Here is a 19897-nt window from a genome sequence, read left to right on the forward strand (position 1 = left end):
CCACCAAAAACATCCCCAGTATGGGATGCAGGGAAGAAATAAACACTAGGGCCTCTCAAGACACCTTTGTAGTGATGCAAATCTGTACCAGTGAAACCAGGATTGCCACAGACTGGACTGACCCTACCATCAGTTTCAACACGTCCACTTAGGGCTTTAATTCCAGAGTTTCTTGAAGCTCAAGTGGACTGAATGGAAAAAAAAGAAGTCTTGTCTTTCCTGCACTCTTCCCCTGTGTGACTGAACCTTAGCTGGCTAATTCTTTGCAGCTGCCCAGGCAGAAAGCCAGGCCCTTCAGGTGGCAGGTTATGGGCAGAACAGGAGAAGGAGTTCTGGCATCCTCACAAACAGGACACCCTTGGGCAGGGGAAAGCCCAGAAAATAACAAAGTGCCCAGTACTGCACCCCCACATGGGCTTTTTAAGAGCCAAGATAAGGAGCATCCAGTGAGGTGGTAGAACCATCACAATGGGACTCCAGGAGGCAGGCCGTGGAGAAGAAGGACATGGCTTGACTCTGCTCTTTTCAGCCAGGAGACATGGTTTTATGTATTTTACATAGGAGCAGAAAGTAGGGACCTTTGATGCACATGCACACTAAGATCAGTATTGAGGTTAAAAACCTCTGCTGTAGTCCTGCCACTCCATGTCATCCCTCCATCCTCTCTCACTTGTGCTGACTAAACCTCTATTCCTCTGCAGTATGAGTTCTCCTCTCCAAAGCTGGGGATGGGTGGGTTCTGCTTGAAAAGAGTTCGAACCTTTCTGATTTCTTTGCTTCATTATTATAGTTCTCCTCAAACAAATGCTCTCTGATGGAGTCAGTCTTTCGCACAGTGCCTTCCCTTCCCCTAACAGATTCCGTCTCATGGAATCCTAGAATGATAGAACATTTTGGGTTGGAAGGGACCTTTAAAGGTCACCTAGTCCAGTCCCCCTGCAATGAGCAGGAACATCCTCAGCTAGATCAGGTTGCTCAGAGCCCCATCCAACCTGACCATGAATGTTTCCAGCGATGGGGCATCTACCACCTCTCTGGGTAACCTGTTTCACCACTCTCATTATAAAAAAAAGCCTTCCCAATATCTAGTCTGAATCTACGCTCTTTTAGTTTAAAACCATTACCCCTTGTCCTATCGCTACAGGCCCTTCTTTTTGTCCCTATTTTTCTTATAAGCCCCCTTTAGGTACTGAAGGCTGCTATAAGGCCTCCCTGGAGCCTTCTCTTCTCCAGGCTGAACAACCCCAACTCTCTCAGCCTTTCCTTGCAGGAGAGATGTTCCATCCCTCTGATTTTTGTGGCCTCCTCTGGAGCTGCTCTGATAGGTCTACGTCTTTCCTGTGCCCAGGACTCCAGGTGGGCTCTCACCAGAGCAGAGCAGAGGGGCTGAGTCACCTCCCTCCACCTGCTGGCCGCGCTTCTTGTGATGCAGCCCAGGCTATGGCTGGCTCTCTGGGCAGCAAGCGCACATTGTCAGGCCATGTTGAGCTTTTCATCCACCAGCACCCCCAGGTCCTTCTCCTCAGGGCTGTTCTCAATGCCTTCATCCTCCAGCCTGTACTGATACTGGGGGTTGCCCCAACCCAGGTGCAGGACCTTACACGTGGCCTTGTTGAACCTCTTGATGTTCACATGGGCCCACTTCCTCAGCTTGTCCAGATCCCTCTGGATGGCATCATGTCCCTCAGGTGTGTTGACTGCAACACTCAGCCTGGTGTCATCTGCAAACTTGCTGAGGGTGCACTTGATCCCACTGTCTGTCATTGATGAAGATGTTAAAGAGCAACGGTCCCAATAGGGACCCCTGAGGGACATCTGGACATTGAGCCATTGATCACTACCCTCTGGATGCCACCATCCAACCAGTTCCTCCTCCGCTGACCAGTGCATCCATCTAATTCATATCTCTCCAACTTAGCGAGAAGGATGTTGTGGGGAACTGTGTCAAAGGCTTTACACAAGTCCAGATGGACGGCATCTGTAGCTCTTCCCTTGTCCACTGATATAGTCACTCCATCATAGAAGGCCACTAGGTTGGTCAGGCAGGACTTGCCCTTGGTGAAGCCATGCTGGCTGTCTTGAATCGCCTCCCTGTCCCCCATGTGCCTTAGCATAGTTTCTAGAAGGATCTGCTCCATGATCTTCCCGGGCATGGGGTGAGGCTGACAGGTCGGCAGTTCCCAGGGCCCTCCTTTCTACCCCTTTTAAAAATGGGTGCAACGTTTCCCTTTTTCCAGTCAGCAGGGACTTCACCTGACTGCCGTGACTTTTCAAATATCACGGAGAGTGACTTGGCAACTACATCAGCCAATTCCCTCAGGACTCTGGGATGCATCTCGTCAGGTCCCGTAGACTGAGGTATGTTCAGGTTCCTCAGGTGGTCACGAACCTGATCTTTTTCAGCAGGAGGGACTTTGCTCCCCCAGCCGCCGTCTCGCGGTCCCTCCACTTGAGAGCTGTGGGAAGAGAGGTTGCTGGTGAAGACTGACGCAAAAAAGTTGTGGAGTACCTCAGCCTTCTCCTCGTGCCTTGTTACCGGTTTGCCAGCCTTGCTCACCGGGGGAGGTATGCTTCATCTGACCTTGCTTTTCTGGCTGACCTACCTGTAGAAGCCCTTCTTGTTGTTCTTTGCGTCCCTCGCCAAGTTCGGCTCCAGCTGCGCCTTGGCCTTCATAACCACATCCCCGCACAGCTGTGCGGCACCCCTGTGCTCTTCCCGGGATGCCTGTCCCTGCTTCCACTGCCTGCGCATCGCCTCCTTGCCCTTTGCCCAGCAGGCCTCAGCTCTGCCATGCCGGTCTCTTGCCTTCCTTTCCTGGTTTCTTACACCTGGGGATCGAGAGCTCTTGCGCTATATGGGAAGTGTTCTTAAAGATGTGCCAGCTCTGTCCTGCTCCCTTGTCCCTGAGGGCAGTTTCCCAGAAGTCCTGTTGACTAACTCCTTAGCTGGAAGTTTGCTTCCCTAAACTTCAGGGTCCTGACTTTGCTCTTTGCCTGACCTGTATCCCTCAGGACTGCGAACTGCAGCAGTGCATGGTCACTGCAGCCCGGGCTGCCTCCAGCTCTGATGTCACCATCAGCTCACTTGCGCTGGGGACCAACGGGTGCGGTATCGTGTCCCCTCTGGTAGGGCTGCCATTACCTGGCCTAAGAAGTTATCCTTAATGCGCTTCCTGGATCGCCTGCAGCTCGCCACGCTACTGCTCCAGCGGATTCGGGGTGGCTGAAGGCCCCCAGCAGGACGAGAGCCTGCGAGCGCGATGCTGCTGTGGCGGCGGTGGGAAGGCTTCGTCAGTGGCTCCGCTTGGTGGGGCGGCCTGCAGGGAGCACCAGCCACACGGTTCCCTTCCTTCCCTCGGTCTCTGATTCTTACCCATAAAGTTTCAACCTGCTCGTGGCTGTTCTTCTCCCTATGGGATAGATTCTACTTCTGCACACCTGCTTGGATGCAGGAGCTCACCTGAAACTAATCCAATTGAAAACTTCTCATGCATCTCACTCATGTCTGAACATCAAGAAATTATCTTTGTTCATCAGCACAATGCAAATATCTAACTGAATTATTTAACTTTTATTCTGAATGCCATCTTCAGGTTTGGTTTCCAAATACGTAGGGGGCACCATCAATCAGATGGGATTAGTGCAGATTATTTGATGTCTGGGGCTCTCAGATAAAAACAATAAGCTAATAGTAGTGTCATCCTTAAAAGCTAGGGTTATTCCCTGAAAGATTTTATCTAAAAATATCCCAAACTGAGATCATTATTTCTACTCTGTGCTGTCATATGTCAGGCATACATTTTAAATGCCCAGAAAATCTGAAGAGATATGTGAAATGTAGAGGATTTAGAAACGATTGAATGAAAAAGCATTATCTGTGTCAGCTGCAATAGAGCTGCTGCTCTGTTGCGATTACTGGGATTGAGCTGAGGTAACCTGTCTCTCAGTCTTTTACTCAACATCAGTAGCAACAGGAGAGTGACAGTAGGTTGGATTAGAGGACCTTTAAAGGTCCCTTCCAACCCAAACTATTCTAGGATTCTGTGATTCAGACAGGGATGCTGGTCAGCACTGGCTGACACCCAAACCCTGCCCCAGAGCAGGCAAGCTCCCCGCACGGGTGGCTGGGGCTGTGCAGCAGGAAGGAGCTGTTGTTTCCTGCTCATTTTGCAAGCTGTTGTTCTGCTTAAAATGTGAGGCCAAAAGGAGAGGGATTGGGAAAGCAAAGGTCTGGTTGGAAAGTTTCAAATGCCTTCATGTTTTCATTGCTTATGAAGGAGTAAGCTTGCCCTTGTCAAGTAAGTGACCTGGAGATTTATGTTTACACCATCAGGACTGCCTGTCAGCAGTCAAGGTCTTAGTGTTATTTCTTATATGAAAGCAAAAGCCTGTCCTCCTGCAGGGAGCGTCAGCGGTCCCTTCTGCCATCCGCAGTGGGACTCAATGCACCCGTCATTTGGGCAAGGCTGTGCTGGGTTTGGGGAGGTGAGGTCTGCAGGCTCTGGCCAAGGGCTGCAGGGTGAAAAGGACCTCACTGAAAACTGGTCTGCTCAAATCTCACTCTGACAAAACAGCCCATCCCATCCTGTAGAGACTTTTACTGAAAATTCTTGAAGTAATCGCAGAGGAAATGACGGGAACGCAGGCCTCCCTTCCCGCCCAGGCCAGACACTCCCTGGCTCTTTTTCCCTCCAGCCCGCTTGACACACCGGTGTCCCAGGGGAAGGGCCAGGGCTTGACCTGCGTCATGCTAAGGGCAGGCTGAGGCGGGAGGGAGGAGGGATTGCAGCAACATGCCTGATGCTGTGCTCTGCTCCTCATAGGATTATGGAAATGTAGGGTCAAGTTCACAGCTTGCAGCAGCAGGAGAGGGAAGAACAGAGCAATTCCTCTGGCCTTAGTGACATTTCACTTATTTATACCAGCTGCAAATCTTATCTGGAGTCTTGAGTGACTTTAGTGTGGCTTTCCTTGTTTGCATTTAAGAAGGCATTCAATTAACAGAAGTGCTGCATGCTGAAATGCTGCTTTATGAGGGGGCAGGGCTGAACAGGTTAAAAATATATAGGACTTGGATTATATTACTTCCTATGAAACAGTTTCCAGCTCTGCTGTCCCAGACCATGCATCTCCTCCCTTATCGGTGGATTAGATATAAAGAAACCACTCTCACTGTTTTTATCAAGAAGGTGAGGCTGTTGTGTGTGAGTTTTTAGCTTGTGGTTTACAACGTGTCGGTTCCTGGTGAGACATAGTCTGAACGCAGCACTGGTTTTGTACCTTTGCAAACCGCTGAACATCACAAGAGGATGATAAGGAATATGCTGTACGTGCGCTGCTGGCCCTCCATCCTGTCTGTCTTCCTTGGATGATCCCAAAGATTATTTTGTGTGCCACATTCCTCTATTACACACCTTTTCTTCAATGCCCTTTTTTTCTGGGTGTGCATTAATCTACTCCTGTCCTATGGCAGCTACAGAGGGGCAATGTGTTGGTAGGTTGCAGTGTGCCTCCGTGTGCACACAGAGTGGTCATTGGTCTGCAGGTACAGTCCTGGGCTGGGAAAGTGATGCTCTTGGGAGCTGTGTTCCTAACTCCCTTAGATTCATCCAAAAAAAGCCCCCAGCTTCTAATTTGTAGACTTGTACAGACTTGGTGACAGCAGGACACAAGCATGAAACCTGAGAAAACAAGGTGTGCTGTGCAGAGATGTTGCAAGATTTGGTGGCTAGAGTAGGTTCTCCCTTCCTCCAGTCTTCTGGATGTTGCTGCCACCACCTCCCACTTGGTCAGCTTCACAGATGGTCACCCCTCATCCTGGGTGGTGGCAACAGCCAGCAGGACGTCTCCTGTACCTTCGCACAGCTCTGAGATTCAGAAAGCTGCTTCAGACTCTGGAGAAAGCGTGTGAAGCCTGTTCAGCCTGTACAGAGAAGCTGACGTTGCCCCAAGGCAGGGAAGGGACACAGAAACCACCAAGTGATCTGGCCAGCCATGGGAAGAGTCACGGAAAGGAAGAAGTGAGCAGACTTCGCCCTGGTCTTTGGGCATCTGCAGTCGCTCTGAGGCTGTAAACCTCTCATGGCAGGAACTGTCATCTCCTATGAGGCACAGTGGGTGGTTTAGGCCACATAAAATACATGTAAATCCCAGTCCAGTCCAGACTGTAAAACTGGTTTAAAGTAAAAACAGATTCAGGCACTTCTCAGGCTGCAGGCAGACATAAGCTCTGGGATGTCGCAGCTGCCCCGGCCCCATGACACAGCTCCCCGTTCCGGTTAATGTGGTGGCCAGCTGGGGAAGAGCCAGCGGCAGCAGCACGGTGACGTCTGGCAGGGCAGTGACAGCTGGGGCAGGAATGGAAACCTCGGGCTGGCACCGCTCCCCGCACAGTGCTGCCCTGTCTGCCACATTTTCGGTTGAAGCCCGATGAAGACATGACCCCGTCTCAGCTGTCTGTCGCAGCTGCGATGCCAGGGATGCCCTCAGATATGCTGTCAGGCCAGGGCAGGCGCTGCAGGGACTTGCTAATCCCCTCCAGGAAAGTTCCTGCGGCTTATTTCAAATACCCAGTTTAAACTGGTTAATCCGTGCGGGTCGGTCTGTCTGGCAGGGCCGGCAGCGCGCTGACACATGCGCTGCTGTGGGTGAAGGTCTGCTTTCGCTCCGGGGCAGTGACGAGGAGCGGCTGGTTCTGCCTCTCCCCAGTCAGACCTCTGCCTGCAGCTCTGAAAGCCTTTCATCCGAGTCCTCTGCAGTGTTGGGCCGTTTCCCCTGCAGTTTTTAGTGCTTCTTCTCCTTCCTTAGTTTAAAACGGGACTTCTGTTGTTCGCCTGGTGAGACTAGTAAAAACCCAGGAGGATATTAATCTTAAATTTCCCCTTTACATCTTATTATACACCTGGGTAACGAAGTAATTTATCCTGAAGAAGCAGATGGGTTGAGAATGTCACCATTCCCAAATTCCACAGCACAACTAACAGATGCCATTTTAACCATGACCTGTGTTTTGCTGTAGCCCAGTTCATATCTCACTCGGGAGAAATTGGAGGAAGTTGTGCAGAGCGAAAGGGTGCAGCTCGGCTTTCCATTGTTTTCACTGCTCCTGCTCATACACAACACAGAAAACCAAGGGGGAAGTATCCTTTCACTGGGACTTACTCCCGTGCTCTTGTGAACCTGGAGTTCAATCAAGCATTGATAAAATGGAAACTGAACTGAGGGAACACTGAATGCATTGAGGGAAAGATGGTGCTTGGTGTGCAGTGCATGCGCTTCAAGCTCGGCTAAAATTATTTTGCTTCTTCTGACTTGTTAACATTTAAGTAATTTCACTAGCATCTATATATAAATAACTTTACATGGCAAAAAACATCAACCTTGAATCTGCAACTCTTTCTTTGCTCAGGAAGATTCAGCTAAAACTGGGATTATTTTCATATAAATTTAATTAAACTTGGAAATAACTTTTTTTTTTGCCAGTCATATAATGTTAATTATCCTACATTCACATAATATATCTTATGTCAGCTGAAAGCCAGACCACTTTGTGGGCTGTTTGGAGGGTGTTGGTAAATTAACTGTGATTAGTTCCCTTCGTCCAGTTTAAGTTGCTTTTCCTGAGCTATGACTCCTCTCCTCCCTCCTAACTCTGTCTGTGACTCTTCCTCTCCTTCCTAACTCCTCTGCTGTTAATGCTCTCAGAGGAGTCATTAGACAGTCCCTGGGCCAGGTCCTGCTTGTATACTCATCCTAATTGCCAATTTTTGACAGTCACCTGACTTTTTATACGTAAGTGGCAAACTCCCTTCTGTGAGCCCCGTGGTGGGCTCAGCAGGCCCTGGCAGCGAGGCAGAGGGAAGAGATAGGGGCAAGTCTTCCTTGAACAACAGCAGGAAGATCTGCTAAAGCCTGTCTGTCAGGGCTGCCTGGGATTTACGTGCAACGATACACAGTCTCTATACACATACCATTGTGCTCAGAAATGCCTCAGCCAAGGCCAAACGTTGCTTTGCTGAAGATCTTGATTCAAACCTTGAAACGGAGGCAGCTTGCCATGTACTAATAATGGATGACCCTCCTACTTACACATTTTTGTCGTACTTCTCTATCTGAATAGCTTCAGCTTCCAAGTGCGTGGAAGGCTTTGTTGTCGGATTAAAAACCTCGGTAGTCAAAGTCATCTTTCTTCCCTTTCATGGGCACCATTTACAGCTGCCTCATCTGTGTCTGACTCATCTGCTGCACCAGCGCATTGCTTTCAGTACAGTCCTGAGTATAGAGTCAGGTAGAGGTGGGAAATTTGGGAAGCTGCAGGCAGAAGTATGGATGCAGGTGGTGTTGTCTTAAGTGGAACTGCCCTTTCCACAGATAAATGAGTGATCCTGCTGTGTCTACGCAGCATTAGGCAGATCCAGTGTCCCACCTAATGGCCCCACTTGTCTGGTGCAGTCTGTGCATATTAAGTAGTCTTAGTGGTCACACAAAGATGGACTTCACAACATGTGTCCTTCAAGTCTGATATACCTGGGGTGCTTTGGACCTCCTGTGCAAGTGCTGGGTGGGTTGTTCAGACTATGCACAGTAAGTAAGTGTCATCAATGGGATCAGGATGCACCAGATTGCACACACAGTCGTGATGTAGGTTTCTTGAACAAAATATGTCCATCTGCTGCGGGCTTCCTTTTCAGTCCCCATATTGGTGCTCCCCGATGCATTTTGGCGCTGGTAATCATGTGGCCGTAGCGTGGGTTGAACCAGCTCAGTGGTGCAGCTTACTGTGGAGATACACAAGTACTAGTGCTGACACAGGAGAGGTGATGGGAGCAGGCAGGGGAGGGCAGGACTGCTCCTCTTGGCAGTAGCATGTGCTTAGATTGACATACTCCGACCATGACACCGCGTTCTCAGTGATTTGTCTGTGATTTTAGCATGTTGGGCAGCTCAGGCAAAACTATTGGTGGGGCTCATGCTTAGATGAAGCTGCACAAGACCTGAGGCCAGTGGACAAATTCCTCTGCTTCTGTCTGGTAAAGACAGCATAACCAGGATACTGGGACAACTGGTAGTTCTGATGGAGCTGGCCTGGCCACAGCGTGGGCTAATCCCTGCATGCAACAAGAAAGAACCAGGACCACCAAGACCACATGGCTGGGCCTATGGGGAGAGAGAAATTGCACCCGATTTGAGTAATGCATCTGCTAATTTTCTCCTAGTTAAAATTACCAAGCGGTCACAAGAAAAGGATCATACTGATCTTTCACAGCTGTAGCATAGTAAGTAAATACTTTTTTCTAGTAACATATCTGCTCCTTAACTCAGGAGGTGAATTCCTGGGTCCTGATGCTCAAGCCCTATTGATTCTCTGTCCCATCCTTCTGTGATAACCCCCAGATCTTTGTCTTTGAATGGGCCTTCACTTGACATTGACTGGCTCTGGGGGCTTGGAGGTATTGGGCTTCTCATCTAGCTACTACAATCTGCAAGCAATTAATCTTGGTCTGGACTGTACGGGGGCTCTGGTCTACTCTGTCTTCATAAATACTTCTCCTCCCTTGACCTTTTGGAATGATCATTCAGTCTGTAAAGTTTCACTTCGCTTCCTGTTGTATTCAATAAATTCCTTTGCTTAAAAAGTCTCTTGTTGATACAAACCATCTGGCATCTGGAGGGGAGGAGAAGACAAAGGAAAGACAAGTTGAGTGCTGGATTGCGGGTCAGAAGCCTCATCTGTAAAATCCTAACGTAGAAATATGCTGAAAAAGGAGGGAACAGGAGCAACAACTGGGAAAACGTCTGCTTCAGGCGGTTGTTTCCTGGCACGATGCCCAGCAGCCACCGCATCAGGCGGCTCAGACCGGGAGCTTGTTTTCGTTGCTGCATGCTAATTTGTTTTCTGGCCTGGGACGACATCTGGCTGACATGTTCCTTTCCACACCCCAGGAAAAGTGCGCTTTTTAGCTGGTTACTGCAGTACTTGGCATTAAAATACAGTGAATCAGGCTACAAAGTAGCACAGGTTTGGCTTAAAAATAATGAGGCTTAAGTACTGTTGAGCTTTGAGTTCTTTTTGTTTGCCTTCTGGCTTAGAAACCTTCAGAATACGTGATATGCATGTCTTCCTGCTTTTCAGCATGACTGTGCGTGCTCAGAAGTCACTTTAAAAATGGAAAAAAAAAAAAACCAAACCAACAAAAACTACATAAGCAACAAAACAAACATAATACATCCTTACCTTTTTATTGAGAAGTCCAGAGTAAATTATTTGGGCTTTCAGAATAACGTCAGTTATCAGAAACTCAATTAAAAAAATAGGATAACTGGCAATATTCTTGCTAAGAAAGTAGAAGGGAGATAAGGGGACAAGAAAATCAGAGAAACAGGAAGGAAAACTTATTACCTTGAAAAGATGGCTTAAGCCCAAGAAGAAACAGGGGCCATGATGGTGTAACACTCACAGAGATGTCTCCAGATTTTGAGTGCTTTCCCTGTGTCTGGAAGGATTTCTTCCACCAGCAAAGAAGAAGTCCTAGGTGAACAGAATTCATGGTCTGGAAACAGACACCGCTGATTGTTACACTGATCTTCTACATCACCACACCAGCTTGTGTGCACCTACATCCACCAAGGTGGATCGAAGCACAAGGAATTTGTGCTTGGCTTCTTTCACATCCTTCTGGATTTCAACAGCAGCTTTGCATAACAATGTGCTTCAGTTTTCATTGATAACTTGTTGCAAATCTTCCTATCTACTGCTGAAAAATAGTTTTCATAAAACCTGGTATTTTTATACAACATGAAACTGAGGTACTGCATGCTGGCAGAGTTTAATTTACTGCCTGGGCTGCAGGCACGGGTCTTGTCGTCACATGTTAGTTCAACCTGACTTTTCCTGGCTGGGGAATTCTGCAGCAAACACAGCTACAAGTGTGAGGGCTACAGACCACTAATTTCTTTTTTGGTCTGTGTGCGTTTATTACTTCTCAACACAGTAATAAAACTTTCTGGGTTTAGCTCTTACAGGTAAGATGAACAAGCTTAGGTGAAATATTTCCATTCCAACTACAGCAAGAATATAATTCAGTACCAACGACAAGTTAGCACTATAAATATATTAAAATCTGACTGCCTAGGAGTTAAAAATGTACTGTAAGAAGAGTGGAATGGTTTCCCTTGAGAGTGGGGCCGCACACCTAGCAGCTGCTCTGATACCACTTATCAGTGTCTCCTGGTTGATATTTACTTAAATATCGACTCATTCATGAGGCTAATTAAGCACTGTAGCAGGTTGCCCAGAAATACCGTGTGCTCTTCACCACTGATGTTTATAAGCCTAGGTAGAGCCCTGTCCCTGAGGAGCAGGAGGAGGTTGGACTAGAGGCTTCCCAAGGCCCCTCCGAGTGTCCCTGCGATGCTGTGACTCCAGGCCTCTCAGGCATGGATATCAGATTTTAAGATTTTTCCATGGATTTTCCAGTCTGTAAAAGCTTATCCCAGCCTCTTCATCCCTCCATAATTCTTGTAAAAAGGAGAAAACCCCATGCCACTGAAAAGCAGTAAAACAGGCTGTGTTTGTGAGGTTTTCATGAGTGCCGAGTACAGATATTAGTATTTTGCTCTTCTACTTTGGAGGAGCCTGTAAGGGTAGAGAAGCAGCAAAGAGGGGAAGAAATATAAGGGCATGTTTTATTTGGTAAGGTGACAGCTGGAGATGTGGCCTCCGTGTTGGAACAGGAGCACAGTCCAAAGACAATTAACTGGCAAACAGAATATTGCCTGGCGTGGTAGTTCCTCGGAGCCCAGCGCGGAGCAGTGACTCCTGTCTTACAAAAGCAGCAGGCAGGGTCATGCAGTTGGCTTAAATAGATGCAATGTCATTTTCTTTTACAAACTCATTTTGGAGACCTGTTATCTAAGGCCTCTGAGAAGACCATCAGGTGCTTTGGTGTGAAATGCATGGGACAGATGTGTGTGGTCGTACTCTTCTTATAATTTTGGGAGCTTCTCTGCTAGAAACCCTGTCCGAATGCCAGTGTTGGCTTTGGACTTTTTCCAGTTTGCTTCTCTGGGCATTGCCACATGCCCAGCCTTTTCCTTCCTCAGGCAGTGCCCAAGTAGGATGGTTCCGCCACCAGTTCCTATTCCCCAGACACTCCCTTGGTGTTACCAGGGAGTGGTAGGGGCCTGGGAATGTCTCTTCGGGATTGTGGGAAGAAGGACTCATTGCTGCTGATATGCTTGCCACAGCCTGGCGGTCTCGCTGCACCTTCACAGAACACTTTTGCTCATGGCTAATGTATTAATGGCTTCTAGAGTCCCTGCTTCTTTCTCTTGGATTAGGGGCTTTAGCTGCTCAGAGCCTTCAACCCAGTAATCCATAATCTCATCAGATTTTAGTATGCTCAGAGCAGACGCTATCTAGGATGGCCTAAATCTGATATCCTGTTCCTTTAGGGACCATCAATTTTCCCTGTTCTGTCACCTTTGAAGATGGTCATGAGTCTCCTATTGCATGACCATAGCTCACCAGTGCTACATTGAGTATTGTCTCAGAGTCGTTTTTTCAGTAGCCTCATTAACCTCTGGTCTTCCAACAGGAGCAATTTGGAGGAATGCTGGCTGGTTATGCTTATCTTCTGGTACAGGGGTTTGACTTAAGCTACCTAACTTTTCCATTCTTTCTGATGCCTGCTACTTGTGCTCTTCCATCCCTCCATTTCATGCTCTCAAACACCACTTAGGGCCTTGATACAGGCCCTCCTGCCCAGTTTATGCTGGAGGTGAGAGTGGATCTTAAAGGCTGTGGGATTTAGGAAGGACTCTTTGGCATGGCAATAGGGGACTCTCTTCTTCAGGGCTCGCATTCAGCTCTCCCGGTCCTGATTCCTCTTTTCTGCTATGCCTTCCTACAATTCACATTGCTCTGTGGGTGGGCTCAACCCCTGCACTACTTCTGTAGTTTTGGTGTCCTGTCTGTTTCTCAGAGGTGGTCTGCACCCTGCTGAGTCATCATGTTCCTCGGGGAGTGGGGCTCTGTGTCCAAATTATTCTGCTCTGCAGGATTTAGATTTTCAGATATGATCAACAGATTATTTATTTCTAGCTAAGGAGCTAGCCATCATGAAAGCATCCCCCAGCCTTTTCAGGTGATGGAAAGTCGTCCTGCTGGTTACTTCACGTTAAGCTGTATAATCACAGCAGACCATCCCTTTCCCTCAAACCAGCTTTAAGCATCATGTTTTCTGGGTAAGGGATTCAATGGATTGGACAGAACATCTGAGTAGGGAAAAACAGGGAGAAAAGGAGGGAGAGGGAAGCAAACAGTGGGTATTAACAGCTCTTGGGAAAGGGGGTATAGGAATGCACTGAGTCCCAGAAGAAGACGTGTTTCTGGAACAATGATTTTCAGTCTGAGGATGCGCAGGTGGCTTTTAGGAGATATACAAAAGATCACTTGTTGAAAATAAGTTCCATATTCTGTAGGGTCATGTGTGTATATGAAATCTGGGAAGGGATCTCAAAAATTTGTGTGGGATCCACAAACTGGAAAAAGTAGAAGGCTGCTAAATATTCTTTAATAAAGTGATGCGACTACAGTGAAATGAGAGAGAAGCTGTATATACCATCACTGCAAGTCTGAATTAGTCATACGCCAAGAGGGAAGACAATGTCATCATCACCCACGTGCTCCTTGTGAGGGTAGAGAATTAGCGTCTGTCCTATCTGGGAAATGCAGGAACCTGTCCCTGGGAAGCACTGGGCTGTACAGCTCTGGAAAACGCTTTTAAAACATTAGGCAAAGTTCTCATCCACATGTACAGAGATGAAGCTAATGTTCTCTTCAGTCTTTAGAAATTCAAATATAAGTGTAGAAATTCTCAAATTTGATAGTTGTCCAGTGCGGGTTAATGCACTGACGGTTTTGCCTCTTGATTTTTGCCCTGCTCCTGGGAGGCACAGGAGGTTATGTGTCCGCTGGTTGTGTTACTTCATCTCTGTGAACCCAAATGCACAGCTGCCCTTTGGGTGGCCCGCTGCCGCAGCGGCTGGCCGTTAGGTGGCAGCACAGATATACTCAATAGCCATCGCTGCCCGGGGCTGCTCCACCGAAACCCCGCCATTGCGCTCAGCATCCCCAGCGTATCTTGTGGCTGAAGAATTTTCACATTACTTAACGCAAAATTAATTAAAATTTGTAAATGGGGAATTTCGTATTATATTACAGCAGATTAAAAAAAAAAACAACCAACAACCAACCAAACAACCCACAACATAAAACCCCACAGCAGTGACATGTATTAAGCTGGAAGCTCTTTCAGAATTTCTGAATGATTGTATTCCTTATCCTTCTGAAGCATACATGGAATTCAGCTATACTGACTAAACCAGCTCCTTCCTTGATGCCAGATATAGCAGCTGATAGCCTAAAAGCTCTTCCAGAAAACTTCCTTGTTTTGATGCCACCGACCACCTCAGCTCATTGCCTGAAGCATGTAACATTTTACATTATTTTCAATTGCCATTTGAGAAACTCAACAAATACAGCAAGTGCTTAATTGAGCCTCAGAATATTCCAGTGGCACTACAACTAATTTCATTTTATTAATGGAAAAAAAAATGAAGCAAACAGAGAGGACTCTCACCTAGCTCATTACTAATTTTGCAGTGTGTTGGCATAAAGCCAGATAAAGGAGAATCAAGGTGCTAATTGCATGCCTGTAAGCCTAATATTTGTGCTGACATCCCAGTGCTTTACCTGGTACATTGCAAGAAGGCCATGTTTGAGAATCGTCAAAGTAATGAGGTGCCTGATCTTCTCTACGGCAGAGCCAAACTTATACCTTTCTGTGTTAAAACCCGAAGGCCAGATCCTAAGTCTGTATAACTGGTAATGTAACTGACATTCCAGAGCATCTTCTGGAGTTAAACTGATAGGATTACTACATGTTTAAAAAAAAAACAATCCCACGAAGAGACATCAGTCTAGCATATAGGATTTTGGCAACCTTTATTTCAGTTTTTTCCCTACGAAAAAGCAAGGTAATAGATTAAAAATTATTATTAACAATTATGAATACATAATTCATTTTCCTTATTAACAGTTCTTACAGCTATATTGGGCTAATATAAAGCTAACTTGTGCTTGACAAAACCAGGAGTAATAATCCATATTGTTACGCTAATTTGAAACCAGTTTGTGGAGGTAAATTCCCCAGCCCCAGCTCCTAGCTTTTTGGAGCATCTTTCCTTCCAGGCTGTTTTCCCAGGTGACTGAGCTGATGTTCAAACTTGGAGGCTGGTCTTACACCAGTGGTCTTGGGAAATGTTTTGCAGCAATTTTTGGAACCGCTTCAAAAGGAGGGGAGCTTTTTAGTGTCTCGGAGGCCATTAGGGGCCACAACTCCTCCTGGGAGCTGGTGAGCACAGTGTGCCTGCTTACACTTTATTCCCCAGAAATTTCTCTCTTGCACAGGCAATACTTCCCTTGTCACCTTGTGAAGTGGAAAAGCTATGTAACTGCCCACAGCGGTGTTACAAGACTATCTCAAAGAAGGGAAGGATATAGCAGTTTACTTTTTAAAATGCAAAAGGCATTTCAGAAGGCAGTATGAAGTAACACAAAGCAAAAATTTAAGAGAGGCATATGGGTAATAGAAAGTGTCACGGCAGTATCTGATCACTGCAAGCCTTGGCTTTTTGTATTTGGCAGCATGGGACTAACGTTGTTTGATATAAAGGGTAGAGCATGAATTTTTAAAGTACATATTCTACTTTCTGCAGAATTTTGAGTCTTCCATGAAAGTCTGTTCTCAAAATATTAATGTAAGCCAATGAGGATCACAGATCAAGGTGGAATGGCTGCAATGCGTGCAGGTACTGCACGCTACTCCAACAGCAGACAAAGATGCTCCCTTCTGCACAGAGCTCCTTGGAAAGGAGAAATGTGTAAACCACTAGGGTTTAGCACATGGGGAAAAAACCTATGTTGCTTTCTGGCACTGCCTGAGAAGCTACTCAGCATATGGCTGGCTTTCCAATGTATAAACTAGTCAGGACAAATGTGGTGTTGTGGTGTTTTGGGTTTTTTTTTTTGTTTGTTTTGGTTTTGTTTTTTTTAATTTAATTTTTCTAGTTCTTACTGCATTTCAAATCCTCAGAATATCAGCTGAAACTACTAAAACTTTTAAATGTTTGAAGGACATCAGACTAGAGTGAAAATGGACAGAAAGCTGCTGGGCCCAGCATTACCTTTTCCTACCTAGAAGAGGGGAAGCTGGATGGTGTGAGGGAAGCTGATCCATTGTCAAAATATAGCAGATTTGCCTGGGAGTTTGGGAATAATTAGACCCTGGTCACAATCATTTCTAGATCATCACCAAACACGGATACCACTGCATCAGCATCACGGAGGCAAATCCAGCGTCTATTTGACAAGAAAGTACTTACCTCTTGTTGGTGCAAACTCTGGGATGATGCACATCTGGGACAGCCCCTGACAGCTCCAGTGTAACTTCATGTAGTGAAATTAGGGGGAATCAGTTCCTGAGCTTTACTGTGTCCACTTGAGATATTTAGGAATAACTGAAAGGCATTGCCTATAAAAATGAACAGGACTTCAGCATCCTACAAACCTGGCAGTTCTCTATTTAACTATAATTAATTCCTAAATAATTTGCACTTTTCTCTTACTATAAACTAAGTTTTATAAAAAAAAAAAGTGATCAGGAACTTTATATTGTTGCCTATATATGTGTATATATATATATATAGTCAGGTTTGAGAGGGTGGAGATGACTTAGCAACAAAGTTCTTACACTGTGAATTTGATCCATGCATGCAAATCCCTGCATACATTAAGGCATCAGATTTTCCTTGGACTTTACATACCTCAGGGATCTGTGTAGGTACAAGTGTATAGGAGGTGGCCAGGCTTGTGTTTAGGAGGAGGACAGTAATCCCAATAACAGCAGCTGTTACCACAGATGAGCTGGAGAAAAGCACTATCACACTTTATTTTAGTATGCTACAAAATTCATTGTTGAACTTTATTAGGTACTTTAATACCAAGCATACTTTAAAGTAACAAAAATTATTGTTGTTATTACTTTTTACAGAAAATCAAGTATTTCAACAGTTTTCTTTACAGTTTGTTGACTTAAAAAAAATTACAGTTGACAAGTTACAATGGAGTGGGATGGGAAAGCGGTAACATTTAAAAAGGTAAAACATACTGTTCATACTGAGTCAACATTTAGTGATGTACATCCTGGTATGTCTTTCCTTCTGACTGTGTACATATTCACTGAGCTGCCCTGGCAGGGTTGCAAGGTCTTGTGATGACACTTTTTTTGCAATGTTTGTGTATATTTAGAAAGGGATTTTACATTACACAGTCACCATGACGCAAAACTTAGTGTCCGTAATAAAATAATACCATACAGAGAAACCCTGTTTCAGTGATTTCTGTTGCAGCAAAAGTGCCATGACTGCAATAATGTGGAATAGAGGTAAACCTAAGGAGCAAATGAAGAGGGTGATAAGATAGCACATCCAGATAGCAAACCCTTTCACAGGCTTTTGAGGTGAGAGTGTGGCAGTGAATGAAGACAGGCTTCACTGAGACGTGATTTAACAGGGACTCCTGAAGGCATCTGGCCCTTAAGGATGTGCATTTTCCAGCTGACACTGGCTGGACTAATGACAGATTTAAAAACCTGTCTGAAGTGGGACCTTAATGAGTTTATGAAGCCTCATGTGTAAACTACTTCCACCCCCTTTAGGTCAGTAGCAGGTACTGGGAATATGTTTATGGTGGCTGATAATTTGGATGGGGTTTCTGACCAGCTCTAACACTGGTGTTGTAGAAGTCAGGGGAGACTCCTAGACACAGTGACAAGGACAGACTTGTATTAAAACAACGTATTTGTTTAAAAAATGCTGCCCAGATTCACACATAAGTTTAATTGGTAGATACCCATATCAGCGTTCAGTCTCTAAGACAAGCAGTGCCACACTGGGACCTTGGTAGCTAGGTAGAAGAGTCATCTAGTTCCCTGTATTTATTTATTGACAGTTTGCTTAAAGATAATTTTTTTTGTTCAAAAATAAAATAAATTTTCTGAGATTCATGCACTAAAATCTGGAATAATTTGTACTGTACAGCCAATGGTTAAAGAACAGTTTTAACTCATATTTTGCTCATGTCTTCAGCATATTGTGTTATTTGGGATCAACATTAGCATTGAATTATTATTTTAGCCATTTTCCTCACAAGCCAAAGAATGAAGCAACAGGCTTAAAAAAATCTGAAGAAAATAGCGTTGCAGGGTCCGTTTGGGCTGGATTCAGCTGCAATACGCAGAAGAGGGCAGAAAAAATGTGGGGAGCAGCGTGCTCCTGCCCAGTCCTGAGCCAGGAGGAGACCCATGCCACGCTGGGAGGTATCGGAGTGGAGCAGAGGACCTGGGGTCCCTGCTTCCCTCCGTTGCTCTGTGCCTGGCACTTGGCATCCAGGCCTTTTGCTGTGGGGTCTTTCTTGAAAACTCTCGGCCTCCCCCTGTTTTGCTGCTCAGGGGCTTCTGGAAATGAGGCTGTCCTCTGGGGAGCCACCCACCGAGCCCTGCAAAGGGAAGCACCAGCCCCACCGGTGCTCCAGGGCTCTGTGCACCCAGACCTCACATAGCTATTTGCAGTGTGTATTTGCTTATGAGTCTCTTCATTTATGTATTGAATTTAAGGCCTAAAGGGATCCTTGGATCACCTCGCCTGATTGGCATTAGCACGGACCAGAGGGTGTCACTCAGCGGTTAGATGGCAGAACAAGGGAAAAAAACAGAAATGCCCTTGCAGTGAGCAGCTCTGTATTATATTTAAGGGGTAAATTACTTTCTCCTATTAAAAAAAGAAATCGAGTGCTTTTATTTTGTCACTTCAAAAACTAACAATTCTATGTGCCTCGGGAAATTATAGTACTATGATATTCAGTCAGACATACCTTACAGTTTATATGCTTCATAGAACTAGAATATAGGTCAGAAATAATTTTTCAGTGTTAAGTTTGTTACAGACATAGATTAATTGGAACACATATGCAGTAAAAATTGAGAAGCTTTACAGTTTTAGTCAACTTATTATACAGTGAAGTAAATGAAGTGCAGCAATGTAGCAGTAGAAGTTATGCTTTTTCCACTAGGTGATGGAAACATTCAGTCTATTTATAAATGCTAATTTAAGAGAGATGTTCTAACAGCTTCTTGGCTACTGGTATAGGAATAGCCTGGAGTTAACTGCCTCTCTACTGTGAAAGGTTTTAAAGCTTTTTGCTTTCCATCAGAATAAAAAAAATGACATTTACAAACCTCTTCAATGCATATATATTACATATGTTTATCTAGCAACAACTACACCCCTTTTAATTTATTCCCCAAATGTGACTTTTCATGCATGTCTTCTGGATGCTGTATTCAGCAACAGTTTCTAATGAGCTGGTGTGTAATCCATGATTGCATTTCTCTTCTGAAAATCACTTCCATGTCTGGTTGATCTACGTTTAGAAGGTGGTGCTTACCCATCACGCGTTTTTGCACTCATCAGCGTTCTTCTCTGTTAGAGGCCCTTTCCCAAGCTTCTTCTCATTTTAATGTTGATGTACAAAAGCTGTTATTCGTTTTGTTTTGTGCTCATTCTAGTGAGGATTGGCTTAGTAGGACTGTGCAAAACAGAGAGAAGAAAGAAGCTGGTTTACTGCCAGCAAACATAAAGTTGTTCATGCTGTGCTTGGCTCAGGGCAAGACTCTGATCAATATTCTAATACACTTCATTATTTGCATTTCCATTTATCATGAAAAATGACAAGTTTAATCTTCAGATACGACAAAGATTTGTAATCTGGAATTCT

At 45.6% G+C, this 19897-nt stretch overlaps 1 protein-coding gene and 1 long non-coding RNA gene across 3 annotated transcripts in view; one reads left to right on the forward strand and one right to left on the reverse strand.

The window, feature by feature from the left end:
• The window catches only part of LOC119147975, a 64459-nt gene that overhangs the window by 42562 nt on the left and 2000 nt on the right, over nt 1-19897 (forward strand). The window lies entirely within an intron of this gene.
• LHFPL3 (LHFPL tetraspan subfamily member 3) overlaps nt 17014-19897 on the reverse strand; it is a 252163-nt gene continuing 249279 nt past the window's right edge. For both annotated transcript variants that reach the window (XM_037387421.1, XM_037387422.1), the window contains one exon: nt 17014-19708. In XM_037387421.1, the coding sequence (XP_037243318.1) occupies nt 19680-19708 (29 nt within the window). In that variant the 3' untranslated portion in view covers nt 17014-19679. The remainder of the gene's footprint in view (nt 19709-19897) is intronic.

This window comes from Falco rusticolus, chromosome 5 (assembly GCF_015220075.1).
Source record: "Falco rusticolus isolate bFalRus1 chromosome 5, bFalRus1.pri, whole genome shotgun sequence".
NCBI lineage: Eukaryota > Metazoa > Chordata > Aves > Falconiformes > Falconidae > Falco > Falco rusticolus.